This window comes from Lissotriton vulgaris, unplaced genomic scaffold, assembly GCF_964263255.1.
Source record: "Lissotriton vulgaris unplaced genomic scaffold, aLisVul1.2 SCAFFOLD_705, whole genome shotgun sequence".
In the NCBI taxonomy this organism is placed as follows: Eukaryota; Metazoa; Chordata; class Amphibia; order Caudata; family Salamandridae; genus Lissotriton; species Lissotriton vulgaris.
The window spans coordinates 757,893-785,814 of NW_028247191.1; the positions used below are offsets into that span (position 1 = coordinate 757,893).

The 27,922-nt window shown below is 47.8% G+C and overlaps 1 protein-coding gene across 2 annotated transcripts in view; it reads left to right on the forward strand.

The window, feature by feature from the left end:
- Positions 1-27,922, forward strand: part of LOC147665606 (sodium/calcium exchanger 1-like) — a 459,980-nt gene that overhangs the window by 356,880 nt on the left and 75,178 nt on the right. For both annotated transcript variants that reach the window (XM_086949653.1, XM_086949654.1), the window contains exons 3-4: positions 17,851-17,957; positions 27,688-27,809. In XM_086949653.1, the coding sequence (XP_086805779.1) occupies positions 17,851-17,957; positions 27,688-27,809 (229 nt within the window). The remainder of the gene's footprint in view (positions 1-17,850; positions 17,958-27,687; positions 27,810-27,922) is intronic.

A 27,922-nucleotide genomic window follows, 5' to 3' on the forward strand; every position in this document is an offset into this window, starting at 1 on the left:
AGTATAACACTGAAACAGGGCTTGCAAGGGCCTGGGCCCGAGTCCATGCAGAGCCCTGAATACAATGCAAAGGGACTTGAAAGCCACCCGCTGCTTTAGGGGTAGCCAGTGCAGTTCGGCCAATGCCGCTGTGGCCGAAGACCTTCTCGACCAGCCAAGAGCCAGCTTGGCCGCGGCTGATTGAATTCGCTGCAGCCGGTCCAGTAACGTGACAGGGGACTCAAGGAGCAGGGCGTTGCAGTAGTCAAGGCGACTCAGAATCGTACACCTGACTACCAACGCCCGGGCTTGTGCAGGGAGAAGTGGCATCATTTTTCGCAGGGAGCGTAGCAAAGCCGTGCAGATCCCCACTGTTTTTACACACACATTCTCCTTTTCCTTGCACTGTCTTTCCACCTCTTTCATTAAAATTCTTTACCCACTGGGTCCGGCGCTAGTCATGAGCAGTGTGGGCTGCTGCCCAGCGACCCCTGCTTAGAATCCCATGTTAAAAGTGACGCACCAACGGTGCGAAGGGCTTGTAGATAAGCCCCTAAATGTTTGCTTTTGTCGCTACCGCAGCTGGTCTCACAGTGCTCAATCATAGCTGCAAAAACCTTAACCAGGGCCTTGTAACTATGACCCAGCGCCCCACCTGAGGGGGAGAGAAAGAGGGCACCCTTCCCCGGCTGCGCAAAGCTAGTTGATGGTTGAGAGTGGTAGTGGGGTTGAGGGGGGCTCACTCGGGACCTACAGCGCTAGACAATGCCTGTGAGGACCAAGTGATGAGACCATCTCCAAAGTGTTGGTATCAATAGTGCAGCCGGTGCACCAAGGCCCAGGGGGGACTAGGGGCCAGCATACCCCACTTATGATTGTACTAAAGCGCTCTGATACCTTCGGGTCTAGCTAGCACTATATAAAACTCAAAAATAATAATAATTTTGCTGCCCAGCCAGTCACCAGGGACAGGAGGTGACCCCTTTACCTTACTTGCCCATGGCACCACTGATACCCACTGGCCTGTCTCTCATGGGCCTCACACCCAAGGCCCAGTACTGCGAGGCCCAGGAGCGGGTCTTCTCCCGCGGGCCTCTCAGCCGTGGTCCACCACTATGGGCCTGGTGCAGTAAGGTGGCAGTGCTCGAATGTCCCTCATATGAAATGTTTGTCCTGCATCCAGCTCAATCTTCTGTAGGAAGCCAAATGTAAACAAGCATTTACAATGCAATGGTCTCGGCATCATTAAAAGTAGAGCTATTGGCATTGCTCATGACATTTCTTTTTTTTCCTTATTAAATCATAAATAACAGCACTCTGCACTCAACAGCACACACCACTCTGCACCTGCACTCACTGCTCTGCACACTCACTCTGCACTCACTACTCTGCACACTCACTACTCTGCACTCACTACTCTGCACTCACTACTCTGCACACTCACTACTCTGCACACTCACTACTCTGCACACTCACTACTCTGCACACTCACTACTCTGCACTCACTACTCTGCACTCACTACTCTGCACTCACTAGTCTGCACTCACTAGTCTGCACTCACTACTCTGCACACTCACTACTCTGCACTCACTACTCTGCACTCACTACTCTGCACTCACTACTTTGCAGTCTGCACACTCACTACTCTGCACTCACTACTCTGCACTCACTACTCTGCACTCACTACTTTGCACTCTGAACTCACTACTCTGCACTCACTACTCTGCACTCACTACTCTGCACTCTGCACTCACTACTCTGCACTCACTACTTTGCACTCTGCACTCACTACTCTGCACTCACTACTCTGCACTCACTACTCTGCACTCACTACTTTGCAGTCTGCACACTCACTACTCTGCACTCACTACTCTGCACTCACTACTCTGCACTCACTACTTTACAATGCAATGGTCTCGGCTTTGTTAAAGTTAGAGCTATTGGCATTGCAAATGGCATTTTTTTTGTGTCCACATTTATTTAGCCAATAAATGTACCTTTATTTGTCAATGCCTAACAGTTTTTAGCACTATATGAAGTCGTATACAATACAACACGCTCATCAAAGAAACATGAGCATTATAGAACAGCTTAAGTAGAGTCACACCTGAACCTATTTAAACTTCATTAGGAAACTTTCTCCTTTAACTTTCCGATCGGTCAGCCTGTATAGTGAATCACCGGCTAGCCATGATTTACCACATTTAGAAGCATTCAAAAGAAGAACCATTTTCGGTATTTAAAAATAAATGCAGAGAGTGAAAGAGATGCTGTACTGTCTCTATCTGTACAACAAATAAGTAAAAATGATAGCGCTGAAAAACTGGGGCTGTCTCTATGCATTGTTACATTGAATACAAAGCTGCAGTGCTGCTCCCGGTGCACTGCAGAGAAGCACTCATCTAACCTGTGCTTAATTTCAGCCGGAGTGCTTATTTTCCCCATTTGATACGAACATACGCAGGGGCGGATCTGAAAGGCGGACAAACTGCCACAACGTGAGAATGCTGCAACCTGCAATAGTTAGATGAAGGGTACGCGAGTGGTAGGTAATGGATTCAAGACAGATTAAGTGGGCTAAAACAGAGGCATAACAAAGGCAGAATATCGGCGGGTAATGGTTCAGAGTTGTTGGCATTCGGCGCGCTGACGTTTAATTGAGTTGGCTACGAACAGCTGAGAAGAGCTTTGGGCACCTCACAAATTAAGCACAACTTCAAACCGCCTTGAGTCGGGTGTGAAGCACAGCTGGCGTGATCTTTCATAGGTGTCACGACTTCAGTCAGTGCTGGCATTTTACCCAACAGCAGCTTGCATTCTGGGACTTGGAGTTTCTATGTTATTGTTGCAAGTAGAGGCCCAGAAATATCAGCATGCAAAGTGCTGTTGTGTTAAAGACCATGAGTGCCTGAAGTTAAAAGCTCGGGTGAGGTAAAGAGAAGCTCTCCAAGGACGACGAGGGATCATGGGGGTCAAGTGCACAAATGTTTGGTGGACTCGAGGGAAGACGCAGACCTTCCATATTTCAGGAACATAAAAGGTTTCTTGGAATTGGAACAAGATCGGGTTGCTGGTGTTATACAGTCAACAGAGTGCGGGAGGTTTGCACTGGTGCTTTAAAAAAAATTGCATAAGTTTCTTCATTTTGGAGCACGATGCCTTTGTTAATTCTATTTTTAAACAATAATACATTTGCTTACATATACACCTGTCCCTTTAGTCTAACTAAATATAATCTCTGATACCAATATGCCCGTGGTTATTATATATGTTTAAAGCCGCATTGCGTGTTGCTTGTCGGTCCATTAAACCAGCACGGCACTCCACTCTCTGCAATGGCCATGGCTGCGCTCGACAAACTTTTAAAATCAACTGTTTTACCATTTAAAAAAAAAAGTAATATTACTGCCAGTTTGGTCGTGATTAGGAAAACAAAAGCCGGTGCGCCCCCGACCCGCAGCAAGCGGCGTGACGTGAGTCTGATAAATGCACTGCAAAACACATTCTCCTTTTCAGCAAGTAAAAATATGTGATAAAATATGTGTTTAGCTCCATAATGCTGACGGGTGCACTATTAACAAACAAGCTTTCCCTTTTGCAGCAAGTAAAACATTTATGATAAAAAATGTGTTTAGTACGAGGATACAAACCGAGCCGACACCGGCCCAGCAGACAGACGAGCTGCATGCGAAACCTATCGTGGGGCGGGACTGACAAAACGAAACCTATCGTGGGGCGGGACTTCCGTTTTGTGAAGCCCGCGCCCACGGAGTGCCTGGAGGAGCACCGAGGGAGAGCCCCGCGGTCGGAGGCTGCACAAGTCCGGAGGGCCTTTGACCGGTGAGCGGGGCGGGGGGGGGGGAGAATGCCTGTATGTCTGCGTGTCCGGAGGGCCTTTGACCGGTGAGCGGGGCGGGGGGGGGGAGAGAATGCCTGTATGTCTGCGTGTGTGTGTGCGACGGCGGAGGGGAGGGGTGGGGGGCGGGGTGCGACGGCGGAGGGGAGGGGTGGGGGGGTGCGACAACGGAGGGGTGGGGGGGATGCTCGGTGCACGTGTGTGTGTGTGTATGCATGCGACGGCGGGGGTGGGTTCGCTGTATGTGTGGGTGCGTGCGTGCATGAGCGCTCGTGTGTGTGTCTGTCGCTGTTTCTGCGCATGCGCGTGTGGTGTTGCTGCTTCCCAGGAGACAGCAGCTGAGCGCGTTTGCGAGCACGTGGCCAGCGGAAATCGCCTCCTTGAAGAGGCAATGCGCGTGGCCGAGGCTGTCTCCTGGGAAGCACAGTCCCTGACAAAAGATCTCGGCGGAGACGCGCTTCCGCGCGTCTTTAGCCGAGACCTAAAAAAACATGTTTTTTGCTTACTAAAGGAATGATGCAGGCAACCTGACTAATCATAAGAGATATAAACCAAACGGGCAAGCTTGGAAGTCTGGAGTAGCCTTTGCAGTGACCCATTAGTGACACTGGGGACAGCCGCTGTGCCAAGGTGTGAGGGCCCAGCATTTGTTAACCGGCCAACGAGAGGGTGGGGTGCAGCACACAAGATGTCCTACACAGGCCACTTTATTAAAATGTTTACCTTTAGAGGTGCTAGAAAAGGAAGGGGCATATTACCAAGGGGGGCGATAGGCAATTATCGCCGATTTAGCGGCCGTTTTCGGCCGCTAAGCGACGATAATTCTATCGCCCTATTAGCAAGCTGTCGCTAACTGATGTTAGCGACAGCTTTTAGGCGATAGCGAATGGTATGGGGCCCGCTTTGCATGTTAGCGATGTTTGGCGCTAATGACATGCAAAGTGGGCGTACCCAACCAGTTAGCGACTGAAAGCAGTCGCTAACATCGCTATTGCCTATTAGCAAGGCAGGCGTAGCGTTGGAAATATTCGCGCTAAGCGCGAATATCTCCAGATACTAACACCTGCCCAGACCAGTTCTTAGCCATGTTATCCAATGGGAGGTGGATAACATGGCTAAGAGCATTTTGTCGCTAATGCGTGAATATTGCTGTATTCTCAGCGATATTCACGCATTTCGCCGCTATCGCTGGATATTTTAGCACAATGGAGAAAAACTTTGCTAATAGTATGTTTTCTCCGCTAACATATCCAGAGATAGGCAGCGATAAAAAAAATCGTCGCTAAGCCTATTTAGCAATAAAATCGCTACTTGTTGGTAATATGGCCCCAAGAGTATAACACATGAGAATGAAACAGTCCTAAACTAGCAGGTTCCTACCATCAAACCATAACATGCAGAGAATGTCCAACCAGCCCATTAGCAGAATCAAGCCTAGCGAGAGCATTATTTGCCCAAGAACAAACAATCTGGCCAGGAAGAAGAACTGCAATTTCAACACAGAGCTGCTTGTTTCAAGACTCATAACCTTCCCGCTATGCAACATGTTTTCTCTGTTAAAGATATTAGGGGCCTAATTTATTTTAGGATGTTATGGGATAAGACCCCTAAATTAACTCAGAAAGTTTTGGCAGATACCCATATGGAGATCTTCCTGATAAAAGCACAAGCCCCCAAAGTGTCCTGGAAAGTGATAATGGAAAGTTGGCTGCCATACTGGGGAGGGAAACCAAGTGATAAGGTGGGTGGTTGATGGTGGAGTCTGTTTTTCACTGCCAAGGGTTCATTCTTATCACGGGCTCCAAGCAATGTGCTCTGGGGCCCAAAGGAGAGCGGCCTTACCTGAGTCGCGCATCACTAGACCATGGGAACCTGGCGCAGGGGAGACTTATCTCTACCTTGGACCACGCAGTCCTGGTCAAGCGCTGCGTGGTCCAGGAAAGGGGGCTCAAGTTTGCCTTTGATTACTTCAAAGACGTTCAAAGGATAATTTATTTCCCTAACTTTCCTGTCTAACTAGTGATGATGTTCCAATCCATCTGTGCGCAAAATCCCTTCAACAGTTTGTTGCACAGTGACTTTTCAGATTGCACAAAGCCAAGTCCATTCAACAAAGATCTGCTGGATTTTGGTTTGTGTGAAGAAGTAACTAATCAGGTGTGTTTTGCTAAAACGATATTTATAGTTTTACTAGAATGACAATATAACTTATTCTACCAGGCTTGTGCTGATGGTGTCTATCGACCTGCTCAATATCCAGTCCTTCAGTTTCCCACTTTCTTGATGTACTCAAGCTTATGTGGTCTTCTGTGTTACCCTTGTTTTTTGATTTTTTGTGTGCACCCAGGTAAGGAGATAAAACAGGTTTCATGTTCTGCTATATTTGTTTGTAGACGCTTACACTAAGGTTCATAGAGTAGTTAACATAACTAGCCTAAAAAGGAATAATTCGAATTTATTGGTTAAAGAACTTGATGGCTATCCTGTACTTGATAAAAACAGATTTTGAGATCCTGCTCGGCATATTAATATCTCGTCATGCCATGAGATATTTCAGTTATGGCTAAATAGGTGGCTTTATTATAATCCAACCTAGCTTGAATCAAGACTTTCACTACTGGTATGTGGCAGTTGCTATCAATGTAAGGTAGATGTTTCTTTTTTGTTAAAGTTATTTTTATTAACATCAAAGGCAGGTATATCCTCATGTATCCAATACATTCAATGAAATTATACATTACAATTGGAAACTGAGTGTCGGACACAACTAAGAACAACAGTGCAATTACAGCCTCTATTTTACATCTATTTTACATCTTCTGGTTTTGGTATGTAGCGACATCTGCTCCAGTTGGGTTCAGGGGTGGTGTACGTGGATAACCCATGGAGGAGTTCCATTTTCCCCAAATCTGCATCCACTTTTTTGGGCAGCCCCTACTTTCGTAGATTGTTTTCTCAGTAACCATACACCAATCCATGTCACGTTCCCACATTTAAAGAGATGGCGCTTCATGGGCTTCCCACTGTCTCGCAATGTTGCGTTTGGCTATCATTATGCCCAGTGTGGCCCATATCCTTTCTCTGCTATTCGAGCCTGTTTCTCCCCATATATTTAGAAGGCAGTGTTTTGGTTCGGGATCTATATTGGTTCCCAGAGTTTCCCCAATGGAGCGTGTCACTTGACCCCAATAATTGTGAATTACTGGGCAGTTCCAGATTGCGTGGTAAAAAGTGCCCTCTTGTCCGCATCGTCTCCTGCATGACGAATTCTCCCCAGAGTCAAATTTGGCAAGCGCACGACTAGAGTAGTAGATTCTATGCAGTATCTTAAGTTGCACCAATCTCAGTTGTGCAGGAATCGCCACCTCTCTGGGTGAGGACATGGCCTCTTGCCATTCCTCAAGGTAAATGTTTTTTGAGTTTGACAAAGCACATAATGGACACTTTTGTCACTAGTGTGTGAAATGAAAGTTTGGTGTTGAGATGTATGTCATGGTTAGGATGGGGGAAGCTACATAAATGAAGGCCAGGGGGCCATGAGAAATGATCTGGGCATTAATTGCATGTTGATCTTGGTAGCATTTATTTTCAGGAAGTTAGAAGACATGATTTGGGTGTCATCCACGTACGTGTGGAGCACTGACCCCCACGTGTTGCAGGAAAGTGGATTAAAAGCATGACTGACCTATGCGGGAGAACACAGTTCAATTGCTTACATGTGGAATAAATTGCTCATGGTCACGTAGAAATTATGTTGTCCATTTGATGAATTGATTGCTCAGCTTCAACCCCACTTTATCCAAGGTTTCCTCATGATAAAATAATAGTATGTTGTATTGAAGGCTATTGCCAGAGATAAAAGTACCAGTCCCAATCACCCCAATTATTGGCCAGGTGTCCAAAGTTATCCAAAACTAATAGGATTACCCTTTCCTTCCTGGGAACTGGCCAGAACATGGTGTAGAAGTCATCCAACAGATTATTGTCTTCGACAAATTGCTGGAGCTGTTTAAAAAACGATTTTCCAAATGTTTGCCAAGGAATAGAAATGGGGAGATTGGTTGAAAGTTGTTGAGATCTTGTGTCAAATGTGTGTGTGTTTTTAAAGACCTGTCACAATGGCAGTTTGCCACACCATGGGGAGAATTACTTGTCCTAGGGAACAGCTAAAAATGCCCAGCAACTGACATTTGAGAACAGGGATAAGAAGGTTCAAGAATTTAGGTAAGCATAAACAATGACAGTTTGACAGTTTGTGAAAGTGGCATGAAAATCAAGTCATTCAATTGGCATGAAAGAGATGAAAGTAGTCACAGTTTGGATGTTGTGAGCTCTCATAGGAAAATTATTAAGAGTCAAAATTGTTTCTGCCTAGATGTTGCCACATATTAGCGTAATCTTGTTGAAGAAAAAAGGAGCAGGATTATCACATGGTTGTCAGGTGTGTTGTGAGGTAGATGAGGAAGCTGAAGGATATTGTAGCTCTGAACACAATACAGAATAATTCAACAGGGTCAGAGCTTGGGAGATATGATCAGAGAAGTAGATTTTCTTGCCTTCCCAAATGTTACTTTTATAGGTGGTAGCTATGTTTATATGTAAGGGGCTTACTTACAAGACACTTGCCCATCTGTAGATGCCTCAGTTTACCTGTGCCTGCGTGCGAAACCCTTGCGCCACAGAAATGTTGACGCATCTGTTGGCGCAAAATTCACGCATTACTGAAGTTGTGTCGCAAGCCTGACACAACTACAGCAATGCATGGGAGGCCTGTTCGCAATACACTGCGTTACTCCTTACGCCTGCTCCAAGCATGCGTTTGGTTTTGATGCAGTGGCGTCCTAGAAGTGGCGCAGTGAAATCTTGCAGATTTCACTGCATTACTTCTACAAGGCTTTCCCGTGTGGGAACTCCCACCCTGCATACAATATGCCTGACGTAGGTATAATGTGGCATAGGGCTTTACAACGTGACGCATCTCCCTAGATGCCTCACGTTGTAAATGGGCGCAACGTATCGCATTGTTTACTCCGCCGCTTCATCACACAACATGACGCAATGGCAGCGCAAAAGTGTCACAAGGGGCATGTAAATCTGCCCCTCTGTTCTTTTATATATATCATATTCTCAAATCCATTGTCTTTATACTCTGAGCACTTCCACATTGAAAGATTTTAATTTGATGGAGAACCAAGGATTATTTGTTCAATATAGTTATTTTTCATGAAGTTCTGTTGAGATTTTGCTCTTTTGTTCGCAGAGAAAAATTAAAAAATGATAGTAGGAATCAACAAATTATTCTCATACACTACTCATTACTTGGGTGGAATGCCAGTCCATGTTTTTATGGCTTTTGTGCCTTTATCTGATTTTTCTTTTCATTCAGACATGAAAATAGTGGCCATGGCGAAAAAATACTGGCCAGGTGCCAACCCCAGAGGGCTAGCCTCCCTCTAATGGTTTTGAAGCCATAGTCCAAGGCTGTGAGGCCCAAGAAAAAGGGCTGGTTATGGAGGCAGGCTTACAGCACCGTTTAATTGCTTTTGAACCTATGCCTTCCAGGTGTACCCCAAAACTGAGAAAAAGTGTTGTTTGAAGCTCAAATGATTTATATCTCAAAACTATTAACTGAATCTGCATCATGCTAATATACAAAGGGAAACCTATTCTGGAGAAACCTAAGAGCAGACTAATAATTAGTATTTGACCTTGTAATGGCTGCAGAGGGGCTGATAGGATCTTGTAGCCAGAGCTCAAGGCACATGCCTCTGACTGACTGAATGTATTTATAGAGCGCACTATTGCCGAGGCATCTTGGCGCTAAGTGGTGTGCAGGGGCAGCGACCAACAGGTTAGAATTGGGCCCACCCAACCAAAGATGTTACAGCGTAGAGGGGAGGAAAGAGACTGGTCCAATTGTAATTTATGAGACACACATTTGCCAGGATTGAAGCACATAAATTGGCTATGCAAATAGGAATACCTTGTAAAACGAGCAGGGGTTATGGAGCTGGTCGCGTTCTGGGCGCTGACGGGTGCAGACTGGCTTGCCTTTGGCGCACCAACTGCGCGCTCGCTGCGCGGTTGTAGCATCCGGGTTTAAATAGGAAGTGAGAGTGCTGGGAGGAGCAAGAACTAGCGTGCTAACCTTTGTGTGGGTCAGCTCTTACAGGCGAGCACCGCGGTAGCGCTTGAGCTGCAACAGGTTAACCTAGATGAGCAGATTGTTCGTTCTACAGTATAAGTAAAATTATAACACACAAGTTGAACTTAATTAAAATGTGATAAAAGGAGGTAGTGCAATTTTAAGTTTAAAAAACATGTGAGCCTGAACCCACCCAGCGCAATGTCAGCGTGATAACACTGCAATCACCGCTGCGTGGTCGTAGCATACAAATTTCAATAGGAAGTAGGAGTGCTGGGAGGAGCAAGAACTAGCGCGCTAACCTTTGTGCGGGTCCGCTCTTACAGGCAGGCACTGCGGTAGCGTTTGAGCTGCAACAGGTTAACCTAGATGAGCAGATCGTTCGTTCTACAGTACAAGTAAAATTACAACACACAAGTTGAACTTAGTTAAAATTTGATAAAAGCAATTTTGAGTTAAAAAAAACATGTGAGCCTGAACCCACCCATCGCACTGTCAGCGTTATAACACTGCACGATCCGCCGCTGAACCCTTTTAGCCTCCATATCAATGTAGGTTTGAGCTCAAAAAAAATCCCAGAATGCTGATCACTGTCAGACAAAACTCTAAACGATAATGCTTTGTTTGAACTGCACTCTGCCAACCTTTTCCTGAGTCTAGATTGTGCTTTATAATCTTTCAAATAAAAAGGTAAATGTTTTAAGAACTTCATCATCATGTTAGATCCAACTGCTTAATTGTACATTGACGTGAGTGATGCCTTTAATTGAATTCTAGATATTTTTAACTGTTTTATGCAGTGATGGGCCACAAACCAACCATGTCTACTAAAACATGCTGGTTGCGACTTTGCTTTTGACAGTTCTATGCTGCCTTTCAGCTTGATTTGCTGTACATACATTCCTCATACATACGCACCTAATAATGCACTGAGACAATTTTTTCCACCCAATGTAACTAATATGATATATTTCCACTCAATAGAACTGTAAGGTGGCTATTTAGCTTTTTGTTGTTTTATTGATATCCACTACATACAACAAGGACCTCCTCCTATCGGACACAAATTTCAATGTGACCTAATGCGGAAACCCACTTTTTTCTTGTTTCCTTATTTATACGAATTTCATTTATTCCTATAAGTCACTGTGTCAAATTCATAAACAAACCACACATCAGCTACCACCTTCAGACCACACATTCCAAACAGTGAAAAAATGTGAGAAGAGAGAGAGAGACCCTCACGGAAGAACCGCCACAAGGGGTTACTGGCTAGTAATTACCAGTTTTACCGGCTTATCATGAAGTAGTGAAGTGAAGTGAAGTAGTGTGGCTCACTGGTTAGAGGCGGCAGACCCGAGAGCAGAGGACGGCCCGGGACCAGGGTTTGATTCCCGACGCGGCAGGTTTCTGGACCAGGGTCAGCGGACTCGATAATTCTCTCGCCTTGGTGCCCACTCTGATCAGTGATCACACTCGGCAACTCTGGGCATTAGCTTGCCTCATCTTCACTAACGGCCCCACCAGACTGCCGGGGATGCCTGGTCTCACCCTGGAGATACCCACTAAGGGACCATCTCTCAGGGAAGCCAGGAAGGGTTTCGCAGCGGTCGAAGCGCAGAGATACTCCTCCGGGAGTCGATCCTAGCGCTATATAAACCTGCAATTAATTAATTAATTAATCATCATCGGTGACTCCCTCTCACTCGTGAAGGAAAGAAGAAAGGAAAGAAAAAGAAGTGAAATCAAACAAATATGTATTTAACTTCACTATTTTCGGAAGACACAAATAATAACTCCCACATGTGTACACATCCACACAAAGACCCCTCGTGAAAGAATCAACCAAAAGTGTAATTCTCGCCATTAAAATTGATAAGCTTGCTGGCCACTATGACATTTATTCTGGGCTGCAAGCCTATCAAATTAAAAATGGCTTCTATTATAGCCAACCTATTATCAAATTGCCGACATGTTTCGTTGCTATATACTTTCACAACTTCGTCAGGGCTTACAGGGGTTTCGTCCTTACACTCTTTCCACTGTGTTTTTTCAGTTCAACACCTACAGTGGTAGACAATAATGGGTGGAAAACATTAAAAAATTGCTGTGCAAAATGTGGTAGCCTATAGCACATAGTAACTGTTGGATCATTCAAAAGACAATTACCTGGAGGTGGCAAAGTTACCACATACCAGCACACCTCCTGCCTGGGTCATCGTGTCAAAAGATCACGTATCCCAGTGCGAACCCACCGTACTGCTGAGGTTCTATTTAGGAGGGCAGAGAGAAAGAGACAAAAGCCATGACTCATGACAGTGCCTAAATGAACAAACACTGTGTCGTATAGCTTAATCTGGTGCATGCTTAGTAAAATTTGTATTGCGTGTATATCAAACAAACACCGTGTGGTATAGCTTAATCTGGTGCATGCTTAATAAAATTTGTATTGCGTGTACATCAAGGGCGGCATGCCCGATCAAAGCGACAGTGATCTTAATGTATACGCTGCTCCTAATTTAAAATTATGCACTCAACTCTTGGGATAAACGTGCAACCTCCGCAACCCACAGAATGTGGGCTGAAGCAACCAAACCTCCACATGGTCCCGAAAGGACAAGTTTTCAATAACATGTTCCAAACATTCTCAAACCATTCACGGCATCACGAGGGAAATGCGCCCTCTATGGACCCCACACTCGGCACGTACCGTTCGTGTCTGAACCCGACAGCCCACATCCAAGCCAAACCACCTTACCGCTGCCGCGTCCCACCGGCGTTCTAGGAGCAACAACTCTGAACGCTGGATTCAGTGTTAGTTAAGGCGGCCCGATCACGTTACATAATGCGCAACTCCGGGAGGCGGGGGGGAGTGGCATGAAAACACAGCAGCCATCTTAAAATGTAGTGAGCCCTATGAAGCTGTGTTCACTTTCATTACATTAAGGACACCCTCACATCCTTTGCAAGTTAATAACGAAAAAGTAAGGGGCACTGACCAACTCATTGTCAATACTTCTCAAAACAATGCTGCCAGAGTGCACCACATATATATATTGATATCCACACCAGGAAAGTTGATTCTTGCAAAGTTTCTTCAACAATGGCAGAGGAATAATAGACAAATTATGGCACTTCCTGTTCAGTGGCGGCTGCCTCGGAACAGGGGTGGCGAAAAAAAACAAAATGTACCAGTGAACTTCCCCGCCTTCTCTCCTCCGTCCTCTTCTCTCGGCACTGGCAGCACAGAACGGAAGCACACAGGCTCCCAGACTCTCCAAGCCAATCATGACGCTGCATTACAGTAGTGTTGTGATTGGTCTGAGCGCCGTGGTTCAGCTTTCAGAGAGGGACTGGAAGCCTGTGTATGTTTTCCGCCCAGGCTCTGCATTACAGCCCGGTGGAGAACATGCAAAGTGCGCATGACGCTTTGGCCGGCCCATGAGGGCCAGCAAAGCCGTCATGCAACACTTAGGGAGTGCAAACCCTCTGCTCTCCCCAGCCCAGTCGTACCTCGCCCTAATATGGCTCCGAGCCGCAGTGAAAAATAAAATGATAACGTCACGTTATCATTTCATTTTTTTGCACTGCTACAAAGAGCAGTGGGGGGACACTCCTCCACCTTAGCAGAGGAACCATTACTGTCCCTGTGATGTAATTTCCTGTGGTGTCACGTCGTATATACATTTGAGGGGACTCGCACATTCCCTTTCTGTCCCATTCCCCAGAAATCGTAGGGCCAGCCCTGCTATCCACAATCGCACTGCCTCCCTCTAGGAGCTAGTCTCTTCCAACCCACCACCATGCTGTATAATGTATTATCATTGGGATCCTCCGAATGAGAAAAGCCCTAAAGATATTAGATATAATTTCTTTCATGCCGGTCCTGCATCATACTCACGCCCCTTGGTCCAGACATCTCAGAGAACATTTATTCCAGCATGTGTCGTGACATCTTTCACGCAGAGCCACAGATCAGGTGGCCATCTGCTCGATACCATTGTCCTCCCGCCTGCCAAATAGGTGATGGTCGTTCCCATGCATGTGAGGTGAAGCAGTCAAAGAGCTCAAACTGTACTGGACACATAAGCATGCTTTGTACGAGCAAGGCCGTGCAAGCTGTGAGGTGGCTAGCTGAGGTGACCCTCAAGAGTCAGTGGTTCGAAATTCAGCCTCAAGCAAGATGGGTCACCTCCAAAGCCTACAGAGGACATGGTAGTTGCTGCCAAACTTCCAGATGTTCAGCCTCTCTCTTGGACTTTCATGCTCTGCTCCCTCTGTAGGGTTGTATGACATTACATCAGATTCTGTTGTAATGCATGCATTTACAACACATGTGTTACAACACAAATCCGATTACAACACAAATCTTTACCACGTTATTTCAATGAATGTGCCTGTATCACGCATGCCTTTACAATGAATTTTGTTGTAAAAGCATGTATGTTAAAAGCATATGCGTGCCATGTTTCCTTGACCCCTGCCCTAAACTCTTATCCCGGTACCTTGCACACCCCAGCCCCCAAACGTTCTAAAAAAATACCCTTCCCCTGCCCGAAACCCTAAAGCCCTACTCCTGCACCACACCCCTAGCCCCCAGTCCTTCTTCTGCCCTAATCCCTAAAACCCCATGCGATCCCCCATGGCCCCTTCATGGGCCCCTTCAAGCAAGCATGTATGTTAAAGGCATATGCGTGCCATGTTTCCCTGACCCCTAACCTAAAGTCCTATCCTGGTACCTGGCGCACCCCCCCCCCACCCCCAAACATTCTAAATAAATACCCTTCCCCTGCCCTAAACCCTAAAACCCTACCCCTGCGCCACACCCCGGCTCCCAGCCCTTCCCCTGCCCTTAACCCTAAAATCCTACCACTGCACGACCTCCCCTGTCTCCAAACTCGTTCCCTACCCTAAACACTAAATCACTACCCCAGTGCTCCCCCAGCCTGTCCCCCAGCCCTTCTCCAACCCTAAACCCTAAAACACTACCCCTGCGCTCATCCATCCCCAGCCCTTCTCTAACTCAACCCCTAAAATATAGCCCCCCGGCCCATGCCCAATCCCCCTTACCCCTCTCCTAGTGCGGGCAGCTCATCTGAGGCGGTGCACGTCGTTGTGAGGAAGCGGAAGAGTCTCTCCGTTTCCTGTAACAACGTGGATTGCCTACCAACGCAGCTGTTTCCACTCATAGTAACTACACATATGCCTTTACCATCCACATCTTTACAACAAATTCGTTGCAAATAGCATGCGTTGTAAAAGCATATGCTTAGTAAAAGAAATGCATAGTAAAGGCTGTGCATTGTAATGGAACTTGCATTGTAATGCATGAGTTGTAATGGCATGCATGGAAACAGCTGCGTTGTAATGTGTATTTTATGTGGACATCTCAGTGGATTGGTGCTTTTGCGGCAGAGAGCCCTGTGTTACCTACAGGCCACAAGTTATAATTTTTGTAATATAGCTCAGCGAGTTGTGAACCGCATCAAGGAGCTGGATGAAACTGCAAGGGATAAGTATCAAGCCTAAATTGTGTATTCTTCTCATTCTTTCGTTAATCTAAGTTTGCTAAAAGTGGTTTCTTTGGATGGTAATTTGTGTGGCTTATTTGTAAGTGATAGAGAAATTATTATTAGTGTAATTATTCATAAAGACAAATATATCTGACTTTCATAAAATGCCCACTTACCTCTTCCATAGGGAACTTGGAAAACCAAACACCTGCCTCCAAATGGTATTTCAACTCAAGCACTTGGAAAGTGACAAGCTAAGAGTCTTTCTCTCCTCTGTTGCTGATGGCCCATTAAATGAGCCATTTGTGTTGGGCCCAGGTGTGAGCAGACTTTGTGCTGGCAAATTGTTCCCGGACCTGGGGTCAGATTTGCAAGCCCCTTGCGCAACTTTTGCGTCACTTTTAACATGGGAAAAGTGACGCAAAAGTGGGGCAATGGGCTTGTAAATCTGACCCCTTGTGCGTGCAATTTACTGACGTCGACTTTGGTCCCGGATATAGCTCAGTGACAGCTGCCAGATCCCGACGAGCCCCACCCACATCCTTCCCGGCACTGAATCCATAATAAATATTTAAATAGAAGAGTTTACCTGTCCATTTTTTTTGCCTCCAAGTGCAAAACTCTATGGGTCTCATTTATTAAAAGTGACGCATCGCTGCGTAAAAACAGCGATACGTCACTTTTGATTGTGCCCTCCTTGCGACACCAATGATGCGTCATATTTACATTATGATGCATCATTGCGCAAGGAGTTACAGATACGTCAGTATTTCTGACGTATCTGTAAGCGCAAAAGTGACGCATTGCTGGAGTGTGTCACAAAAGTGACGCAACTCCAGCAATGCGTCCTTTCACATGGGGCAAGCCCCATGTGAAAGAGCCTGCGTCATGACCCTTTCTTGCGTCAGAACGCCCCCCCTGCATACATTATACCTGGTGCATGTATAATGTAGCATACGTCAGAAATACTGACGTATCTGTAACTCCTTGCGCAATGATGCGTCATAATGTAAATAGGACACATCATTGGTGTCGCAAGGAGGGCGCAATGAAAAGTGACGCATCGCTGTTTTCACGCAGCGATGCGTCACTTTTTATAAATGAGGCCCCTAGTATATAAATATCTCAGCCTCTTTGCCAGTATCAACAATGCTAATTACTGATGAAGACCAGGGATGCCTGTCCACCAACACGGGGCTGGACCCGATTAAGGCTAAAAGGGGTCCTTTGGCCCAGGAAAACAAATGAAAAAGCTTTCAAGCCATCAAGTCAAAAACAAACTGTTCTTTAAACAACACGAGTTAGTGTTGACCTAGACTGGAAAAATCATATAGAGTTTCTAAAAGAAAAGTTTCCACAATGTATTTAAACCCTTAAATGTGATGTAAATGTAGAAGCGAGTTGGAAAATTTACAGAGGAAATATGAATAATTGATATTTGTGAAAACGCACTCCTTCACTATGATAAATACAAACACATTCGATACACTTGTGTGATTTATAACTGTATGTTTGTTTCACATTGATGACAAGTTCATATACATTGTCGTATGGTATGGACCCAATACTGCTTAAGAAGCAGGGGAGAAGGGGAACCCCTATCTATGCTGACTACTGCAGTAGTTTCCAAGGGCCTTAATGGGTATTGCAAATTTTGGTACAAGAAGGAGGCCTCTCAGAGAGAGAAAACAGCAGAATAATGTATAGAGTTCCTAGTTTTTTTTCTAGATGGTGAGAGGTGGGAGTCTCTTTCAATGCGTCAATGTGTTTCAACCCGTGAACCAGGTGCATGGCTCTTCAGCAGAATGAGTCTTTGATTATCATTTGCTCTATATGAGAATGGTTATGATGAATTAGGAAAAACAGGGTGGAGTGATTATAAAATAATGTACTTGGACGAACAGGCTTGTTCTTGTAGTAAGCCGGGGACAGATAAGGCTAACTAACTTATTGAATTAGTAAAAGGAGAGGACAGGGCACACCGTGTTTGGCTCCTTCTTATTTATTTGCCGTTTTATGTAGCCTGAACTTCACTCAGCAGGGTTTCAGAGAATCTATTCCAGGTTCAAGAACTCAGACCTTCATAACCCACCCAAGGCCATTTAATTCACATCAGCTTCTACACAAAATCCTGTGTATACTCTGTAGAGCATTCTAGCCCCCAGGGAAGCGTTGGAGGTGACTGTCACATCCTCAACATTCTCCCAGCTGCAGATGTGACATCTGCCCTCTGCGCCTTTTCGGTAATCACATATGTGGGTCTTTGGGGTCGTTTGATGGCTCTTAGTCACCGGAGACATTCAAGCACGTATCAGATCTTAAGACTTTTTTTTCTGTCTGTCTCCCTTGTGCGCAGGAAATTAATTGAGATCAAAATCATTGACGACGAGGAGTACGAGAAAAACAAGAACTTCTTCATCGAGATCGGCGAGCCCGTGCTGCTGGAGATAGGCCAGAAGCAAGGTACGGAGGCTTGAAGCGAGAGCGAGAGGAGGGGAGAAGCAGATGGGAAGAGGTGCAAGGGAGCCAATCAGAGTGAGAGAGTGAAGCAGAGCCAGAGAGGAAGGGAGGAGCTAGAACATTGAAATAACCCCCACTTTGAACCAAAGCTCTTAAGGCACCAAGCAAGTGACAGGTTTTATTGCTACCCTCTCCAGAAGGGCTCTCTTGTCTCTTCCATCCAAACAGCTATCCATTCATCCTTCCATCCACCCGCTGATAACCACTATTTCACCTTGATATTCTTTCATCCATTCATTCCTTCATCTATCATTCAGTATTTCACTATTCTGTCAGTCCATCCATCCACCATCCATCTCCAAACCTATTCAGCAAACCTATCCATCCAATCTAGCCATCCATCCACCCATCCTTTCAGTCATCCATCCCTCCATCTACCTTTTCACTCATCCATCCATCCACTTGCTCATCCACCCACCTACCCATTCAGACATTCACCCTCCATTTTACTCATCCATCCATCCTTTCAGTAAGCCACACACTCTTCCACCCATCCATTCATCCATCCACTCATCCATGCATCTACCCATCCATCTGTCCTTTCACTCATCCATCATTGCTTTCACTCATCCACCCTACCCCATACATCCTTTCACTCATCCATCCATCCAGCCATCTCCCCTTTCACTCATCCATCCTCACTTTCACTCATCCATCCTTTCATGCACATATCTATTGATCCATCCACTCTTCCATGCATTTATCCGCCCACCTACCTATCTATTCATCCATCCACCCACTCTTTCACTCATCCATCTATCCTTTCACTCAACCATCCACCCACCCATCAATCCATAAATCCCCCAATCCATTGATCCTTTCACTGATTCATCCATCCTGTCACCTGTCCATCCATCCACTCACCCATCCATTCATTTATTCATCCACTATGCATCCACGCATCCATCTACCCTTTCACTCATCCATCTACGCTTTCACTCATCCACCTCGCCCCATCCATCCTTTCACTCATCCATCCATCCAGCCATCTTCCCTTTTACTCCATCCTTCCTCCCTTTCACTCATCCATCCATACACTCTTTTACTCATCCGTCTACCCTTTCACTCAACCATGTTCATATCCATTGATCCATCCACCCTTCCACCCACTCTTTCATACATTTATCCACCCACCTGCCTATCTATTCACCCATCCATCCACCCTTGCACTCATCCATCCATCCTTTCACTTGACCATCCACCCACCCATTAATTTATCAATCCCCAATCCATCTACCCTTTCATTCAACCATCCATCTACCCTTTCATCCAACCATCTGCCCACCTTCCCATCCATCCTTTCGCTCAGCCACCCATCCTTTCGCCCATCCATCCATCCACTCACCCATCCATCCCTTCACCCTTGCACTCACCCATTCATCCTTTCACTCAACTATCCACCCACCCATCCATCCTTTCACTAAGACATCTATCGGCCCTTTCTTCCATCTATTCTTTCACTCATCCATCGTTACATCCATCCTTTCACTCATTCATCTGGCCATCTCTCCATCCACCCTTTCATTCAATCATCCATCCTTTCACTCACACATCCATCCATCCATCCTTTCATCCTATCATTCACTTATCCACCAACCCTTTCATGTAAATTATGAGTCTTTTTCTGCCAAGCTGTAGACAGAAGAGGCCTATCAAGAACTCCACCCCAACTGTATCTGCTAAAACCGGGGGTTCACCACACCCCTGGAGAAAGGAGACAAGGGCAGAAGATGTGGTAGACCATGAAAGAGAGAGGAGGGGCAGGGGATACAGCAAGGAAGGGAGTGGATATAGGAGAAAGGGCAAGAGACAGAGATGGCGAGAGAGAAGGAGAGGATAATAAACCAAGGGCCAGATGTACAAAGCATTTTTCCAGTCGCAATAAATCAGGTGATTGCGACCAGAAGATTGTTTTTTCAGATGTAAAAAATGCAAAAAGCGATTTGGGAACTTGTTACTAAGTCGCAATTTACATTTGTACTTCGGTATTTGGAAGGGGAGTTCTTTTTTGTGTCCATTTCCAAATGACGACTTGGTATGGTATGTATTACTGTTTTGCTACCAAATTCTGTTTGCAAAGCAGTAATACTTTACCGCCATTTTCAAAGTGACTCCTTCGTAAATGGGAAGGGGTCCCCTTGGGATCACTTCAATAATGTAGAAACCATTTTTTAAGAGCAGGCAGTCGTCCCATAGACCATTGCCTACTCTTAAAAAATGAAACTTCAAAGTTGAATTTTTTTTCTTTTTAAATGCATCCTGTTTCCCTTTATGAGAAACAGGTTGCATTTTAAAAAAATATTGCTTTATTAAAAAGCAATCACAAACATGGTGGTCGGCTGACCTCAGAAGGCCACCATCCCTGTGATGGCTGTGATTCCTAAAGGGTAGCAAATTGTGACCTATCTCAGTAATATTTATCGGGTAGGTCGATTTGTGACCTATTGCAATTCGGAGATAATCGCAATTAGGAAATCGGTATTCCTGATATCTGTACATCTGGTCACATGTACCCATGAAAGAGACATTGAGATAAGAAATGAGAAGGGATGGAGAAGAAGGCAAGGAGATACAAATGAAATTTGGCGCCCTCGCTACCGTTGTTTTATAAGATGAGACGGCAGCGGGTCCGTTTGTATACAGAGGTCAGCTCCTGACTGATACCATCACAGCAGTGACTGATCTCTGAACACAAACATCTCCACACCTCCCCCAACTCACCTGAATCTCTCACAGCTCGCGTCTGTCACAATGGTGCCAAGTTGTTTGTTGCGGGTGGCGTTTGTGTGTGGCAGCAGGGTGTGGGAGGGTAGGACACGGAAGCGGTCTGATGGGTGTTAAAATAAACTCCTGCAGCACCTTTACAAGTGATTGAAAGCACTTAAAACTAAAGTCACTTTATGCTGCTGTTTGCATGACCTTAATCAGGACCGGACTGGGAACCAAAACTGGCCCTGGCTAACTGCTCGGCTGGCCCCCCAGGGGTGGGGGGGGGAGCGGCTGAGGTGTTTCCTAGGGCCAGTTTCGGCTGATTTTGTTACAGGGGTCCGATATTGCCGACCCCTATAACAAACACGCCCCGCCAGGGCCCAAAAACTGGCCCCCACCCTGGCGTCCCACAGGGGAAACGCCTGATGCCCGCGACGGCCAGTCCGGCCCTGACCTTACAGCAAACAGCTCTCTGCACCTCTCCGAAGACTGGCGCCCTGGTCCTGGGCCCAGCTTGCCCATGCCAAAAGCCTGTCCTGGTCAGAAGAAATAGAAAGAAAGAGCAAAGTAAAGCAGACTGTAAGACAGAGAAAGTAGAAGTGAATGTAGAAGTGAAGAAAAATGAAGGGAGAAGAAGACAGGATATAATGGGCCAGGAAAAATAGATGCACAGGGGTGCAGCTACCATTGGTGCAGCTGGTGTAATGCACCGGGGCCCAGAGGGGGGAGGGGCCCAGTCTGCCCTGCACCAACTAATGTTATTTCAGAGGCTGCCTGTTCTGATATCTTTTTTTATACACACATCATGCCCGGGGCTTTAGCGGTGTTAACGTTTCAGGGGAGGAGTAAAGAGGGGGTAGAAGATAAGGGAACAATAAAAAGAGAGAGAAGAAAGAGTTCAAAGAAAAGGAGAGGGTGAAAGAATGGGGAGGGGGCAGGAAAATGTGACAGAATGGGAGAAGGAAATAAAGTTGAGAAAGATAAAGGAGATAAGGTCAAGGACGAGCAAAGTGGGCAAGGGAAAAGGAAAGGAACCAGAAATAAGGAGCGAAGGGAGGGAGGAGATGAGGGTGAGTGAGAGACAGGAGCCGGGGAAGAGAAAGACTGAGGTAGGGGACCGAGGGGAGAGCATTAAATGGATGAAGAAGATGAGAGAAGAGCAGGTGGAAACAAGGAGGCAACAAGCATTTACAATGCAATGGTTTCGCCTTTGGAAAAGTTAGAGCTATTGGCATTGTAAATGACAAAATTTGTATTTATGTGTGAGTTTTGAAAACCGATAAATAAATGGCATTGTCATTTACACTGCCATTAGCTTAATCTCTCGCAAATGTGACACCTATTGTACCCTACGGACGAGCTCAGCAGACAGCAATTACTACCACACACACACACACCCAGAGCCACACACACACACACCCAGAGCCACACACACACACACCCAGAGCCACACACACACACACACACCCCGAGCCACATACACACACACCCAGAGCCACACACACACAGAGCCACACACACACACCCCGAGCCCCACACACACACACACACACACAGAGCCCCACACACACACACACAGAGCCATATATATATATATATATGTAAAGTAATTATCCAAATGTGGGCAAAACAAGCACCTACGCTCAACAAGAGCTTTATCAAAGGGCTGGTTGGTGGTTGACCGTTTTGCATGAAGCACAAGAAATGTGCTTTATGGCTCACAGGCACTCATAAAATGTCCTCTGAAGGGCAGACAGGCGCAAAGTTTACTGGGAAGTAATGGAAGAGGAAAGGAAGAGAGGAAATGGCAGGATGAAGATTGAAGCGAGGGAAGGAAGAAAGGGTCAGGGAAGAATAAAAAGGAGGAGACGTGAATAGAGAAAGAATGAGGGTGAACACAGTGGTATAAACTTGGAACACAGCTAAGTATGGTGGCCAGATTTTGAGAAGCAAAAACTGGGACGCAAATACCAATACCATATTCCATATTCTGAACAACAACAGCTGCACTGTGTCCAAGGTAAAATCGCATGTATTGTCATTACTCTGCCATAAATATTTACTTGTATGCATGTTCAATAAACACACGAGAAGGTGCGGCGTCGACAGAGTGTGAGGTGAGGTGGGGGAGGGGTGGGCTGCAGTATAGTGGGCAAAGGAGAGAGCGGGTGGGGGAGAGGCACTGGGCGGCAGGCGGGGGGAGGAGGGGGCGAGAGTGCGGGGTATAGTGGGCAATTCAAGACAATAACAGCAATGTGAAGAGTGGGGTGGCATAGCGAGCACTGAAGCAGGGCTGCGGCTGAAGCGAAATAAAAATGGCTTGTCACTACATGCAACATGAATATCGACGGCAGGAAGGGGCTTCAAAAGATGGAAGGGGGGGCGCGGGTAATCCTTGGATTGCTTTCCCAGGAGGGTGGGGGCAGACGAGGTGCAGGGGGGGAGATAGGCGAGCAGCTGCAGGGGGTTATGCGCTGTCGGGTCATCGCGGAGCTGCACATGGTGCTTCAACGCTGGCTTCGGCCTTATGCTAGGGTGCGGGGGAGGGCCTCGCAAGTGAGCGTGACAAAAGTTTCCTAAAGAGTGACCGAAGGAGGCGGGCACCAATTTGGTAGGAGGGGTGGGATCTGGGGGAGGCAGGGAGCTGTGGCAGGTAGCGGGAGAAGGAGGTTACGGGATGGCTGGTATTGCAAATAGAATAGGAAGTCCTCTTACGGTGCGCCAATACAATGAAAGTTTTCGCTCCACAGAGGCTAACACCATTGTTTTCTAAATACGCTATGTGTGGCCCCATATTCAAAATGACCTTCGTTACACAGGGCCAGCATTTTAATTTTGGTCTAGGACAAAAAATACATACACTATGAATTGGTTGGCGGTCGACGGTCTGGTGGATGGGGGCGGGTTGTGGTCTTGGGGTTGTACGGAGCATCATTGGTGGCGTAAAATAAATACTGCGGGGAAAGAGAGGCTCAGGAGATGGCTGGTAATGCAGGAGATTTGGGACTGTTGAATGCTGTCGGGTGAGAGCATTTGGAGTCCGAAGCACGGGAAAGGCGGGCGGTGGTCGCGTGTAAGCACCACTGGGCACGGAGGTGCCGACTGAGTCCTTGGTTAGGGGCGTGTGTATGCTCTTGGTGCGGAGGGGGAGCCCGTTGCGTGTGGGTGGTCACAGGGACCACGCAGGGCGTGCGGCAGCTAGGCAGGACGCGGGCCACACTCCAGCACACTATGCTGTGGTCGGGTCTTCTTTCATCTCGGCAATCACCCTCCCCTCAAATACGGGTATGCAGTTTGTGCGATGGGTGGAGGGTGTATGGCTCAGAGTGTCTTACCGGCAGGACGTGGGTGTGAACACGGTGGGGGGGGGGTAAGGGGACAGGGGGTGGAAGGGGTTGCGGGACACAATGTTGAAGACCCCACGGGGAGTATGGGTGCCACCTGACAGGCCTTCAAGTTGACACTTAAAAAGCAGGGGCGGACCGCGCGGGTGACGCCAGGGGTTGTATTTTGCTCTGTATGTATGGTTGCGGTTTCTATGGTGAAGGGCCCGGTCACCTCTCCCCTAGCCGACCAGAGGCAAGCATCTCCTCGGATTGTTAATAGTAATAGCCCGCACGGACGTCGCAAGTGGGGTGCGGACCGCACGGGTAGCGCCATTGGTTTGGTGGTAAAGTGTCCCTGGGGAGGGCACAGTGCGAGGAGAGCAAGGGCGAAGAGAGAGAAACTGGCGCCAAGGGGAGTGGGAAGTTACAGGGGGGGTGGGGCACCAACACGAGCAGCAAGGAATTCACAGCGTGGGGGTTTAGGACAGGGGAAAGGGGGCCGTCCGAGTAAAGGAAGGGGTAAGATAAGGAGGCAGGGAGGGTCGCCTAGGGGGCGGACTGGCGAAATGGGTCAGTGCGGGGTGGGCGGGGGCTGCTTCACCAGGTATGCCAGGGAGTTGTGGAATCCTCCTCCTCTCCCCCACCCCTCCCCTCTGCCCTGTAAGTGAAAGATGGAGGCAAGGGTCAACACAACAGGGCCGAGGCTCTGGGCATCTACGGAGTCAACAATGTATACAGGGAGAATGACGGGACTGGGGCCTGGGGAAGCGATGTCTAAAGGGGGGGTGGGGGCCATGCAGAGCGAGGAGAGAATACCTATTCAGGTCTCAAAAATGGGACGTCGGGTGGGATGGGTCAGGGCTGCCAGGGTACTTAGCAGATCTTAGCGAAAGGGGGGGGGAGGGTTAAGCGTAGAGCCGCGGACGCGGTTCGGAGGCTACTGTGCACAAGAGCAGTGGTTGAGGGAAGGGACGGGTCGGGAGTTGGAGGGGCGTCAGGCACAGGCCTTTCATCCTTCTAGGGCCGATTGGAATGGGGGTTTACTGCCGCGGGTGCTGAGGGGGACAATGCGGGGGTTGGGCGCTGTCGGGAAAGGGGATTGCAATAGAGGTTGTGGGGATGGCCAAGGGCGGGGCGGCGGTACCTCACAGACAAGGGCCCTCGGGGAGGCACTGGTGGGATCGTGGCTGGGCGATCTTAATTATTTATTTATGTTAGTTAGGCGTTTTATATTGCGAGGACCTTACCCGAAGGCATCAGAGCGCTTCGCAGTGGGAACAGTAATGATGCATGAGGGAAAAATGACAAGTGAACAAATTACAAAAGGAGGCGTTGAGTCATATGAGACAAGGGTGGCAGTTGTGAGCGAGCAGAATACAGGAGGTAGCAAACGGTGCAATATAGGAAGAAGAGTGACAGGGTTAGAAGAGAAAAGAATATACAATTAGGACGCCATGCATATGCACAATGCAACCTTGGCAGACATGCCACGGCCAGTAGCTGTCATTCTTACTGTGTCCTCGCTGCTGCAGGAAACCACGTGCTTCACTTTGATCTCAGGCATCTTGTCTTGACTCCAGTCGTGCCCTCAAGGGCTCCTCCAATCAGAGTAGTTTTTACAGCTGGTCAATGGCCTCTCCCAATCACCGCGTACACCTCCTGTCACGAGCAGAGCCCATTAAAAGTCTCACTGCCCCAGGGGCTTCTCTTTTGTGTCCCTTAACGACAGCACCCGTGTCTGCAGGCACCCAATGAGCCCCTGCAAGCACCACTGAAGTATCCCTCGGGGACCTCCGATGCCTAGCCTGAGGCAACGGTACCCCCAAAATACACCAGGGTGGGCCCCAAAACAGTCCTTTTAAGGACACCCCCTCTTCGATAAACCCAATACCCAGAGCCCCTATGTTGTGTCCCTCCGACTCCCTTGTCCCTAAATGACCCCTTCGATGTGTGCTTCTAAGGTGCCCCAAGCCACCTCTACAGCCACGTTCATAGACCCCGGCTTTTGAGGCCCCTCCCTCCGTGCCCTCCCCTCTAAAACCGCCTGGGTTTCCCTCTGAGCACAGAGCCTCTGCCTTCACACCCAAACAACGCGCTCCGGAAGCACAGACCATAGAGTGCAAGACCAGACAGACCGCCCCCGGACCATAGAGAGGACGAGAGCGGCCAATCAGAAGAGGGAGGGCGGTACGTTCTTCGAGCTCGGAAGTCAAGTTACGTTTGCCAAGCCCAAGATCGGCCCCCGTGCTGCTGTAAAGTGAATGCGTGAAGTCTGGGCAATGTAGTTTATTAGCCTTACGTTTCTCAGCCTCTACGGTCGCTATAGCAGCCCTGCCAAATACCACGACTCAGGGGTATACTAATGCATGTAAGTGCTGGTAGCCGTATCACAGCACTAAAATGCATTAATCCTGCATACTTACTTCCTGAACTTCAGTGAGCCATAAGGCTCTAAAAGTAAACAAAAGCATCCAGCCTGTTATCCGCTGGTATGCTGCCTTCCCCTGAGTGCTCCTTTCTATGGTTACGCACAGACACAGTGCGGCTCACACTGATATTTCGTAGTGCGGCTTCTTTAAGACAAGCACCTACGAGGACACGGGGGGGTGGGAGAGGACACGGACGGCGGGAGGGGGCGGGAGAGGACACAGGGGGCGGGAGGGGGGCGGGAGAGAACACGAACGGCGGGAGGGAGGCGGGAAACGTGCCGGGGAAAAACACTCACGATGCCTCCGCCCCAATACATCAGTCCCAGTGCTGCTCTGGATGTGGTGCCTCGGGTGACTGCTCTGAAACAATCAAGCACCTACGAGGACACGGGGGGGGCGGGAGAGGAACGGACGGCGGGAGGGGGGCTGGAGAGGACACAGGGGGCGGGAGGGGGGCGGGAGAGGACACGAACGGCGAGAGGGAGGCGGGAAACGTGCACAGGACAGCGAGGGGAGGGGGGACGGCGGGAGGAGGGACACAGAAGAAGGCAGGACAGCAGCAAGCACGGCCCGGCCGGACCAGATTCGGGGGCGTTCCCGGCTTTTGGCTGACGTAGCCAAAAGCCAAAAATTCTCGGGAACGCCCCCGAATCTGGTCCGGCCATGACGGACGCCTCTCTGTTCCAATGGCTAGCCTCCATTTATGGAGCTAGCCAATGAAGCAGAGGGGCGTATTCAAGGCACCCATACTAGAAACTACAGATTTCTCTGGAGGCGGAGCTTACGCTCCGTTCCCCAGCGAAACCTAAAAAGGAAAGGATGGTAAGTGATGAACTGTGAAACACGTAAATTACATTAGTGTAGCAGGTGCAGTGACACCGGCTGCCAGGGTATGCTAGGCATGCTGCACCTCATTTATAGCAGTATTTGAATATCGACTAGGGGGCCTAGTTTTATTGCTTGCTCTAGGGCCCATGACCCCAAGGCTAGGCCACTGTAGATGAGGGATGAAGGAAGGGAGACTGGGTGAGGAGAGACAAGAAACAAAGGACGGATGTATGACTCAGGAGAAGCTTGGTGAGTCCTATGAGGCAGAGAAAGAGGGACTTTAACAAGCTATGTCTGAACTTAAAATAAAATGTGCAACCACAAGCAGCCACCCTAAACCTCGGCCAGGTCCTCACTCTCTTCTCTGCTCTCATGCCACAGGTGACTCCAACGAAAACAAGCCAGCTCCGGGGTGCGAGGAGGACATCGCCCGCATGGGGTGCCCAAGTCTCGGGGAGCACACCAGGCTAGAGGTGGTGATCGAGGAGTCCTATGAGTTCAAGGTAAGTGCCACCCTCTGGCGAAATAAACTTCTTAAACACCACAGGGCAGGGGAGTAACGGAGTCCCTGCGGTGAGGGCACCTCCCAACCCGAGACCTATATATATCTGTGAGA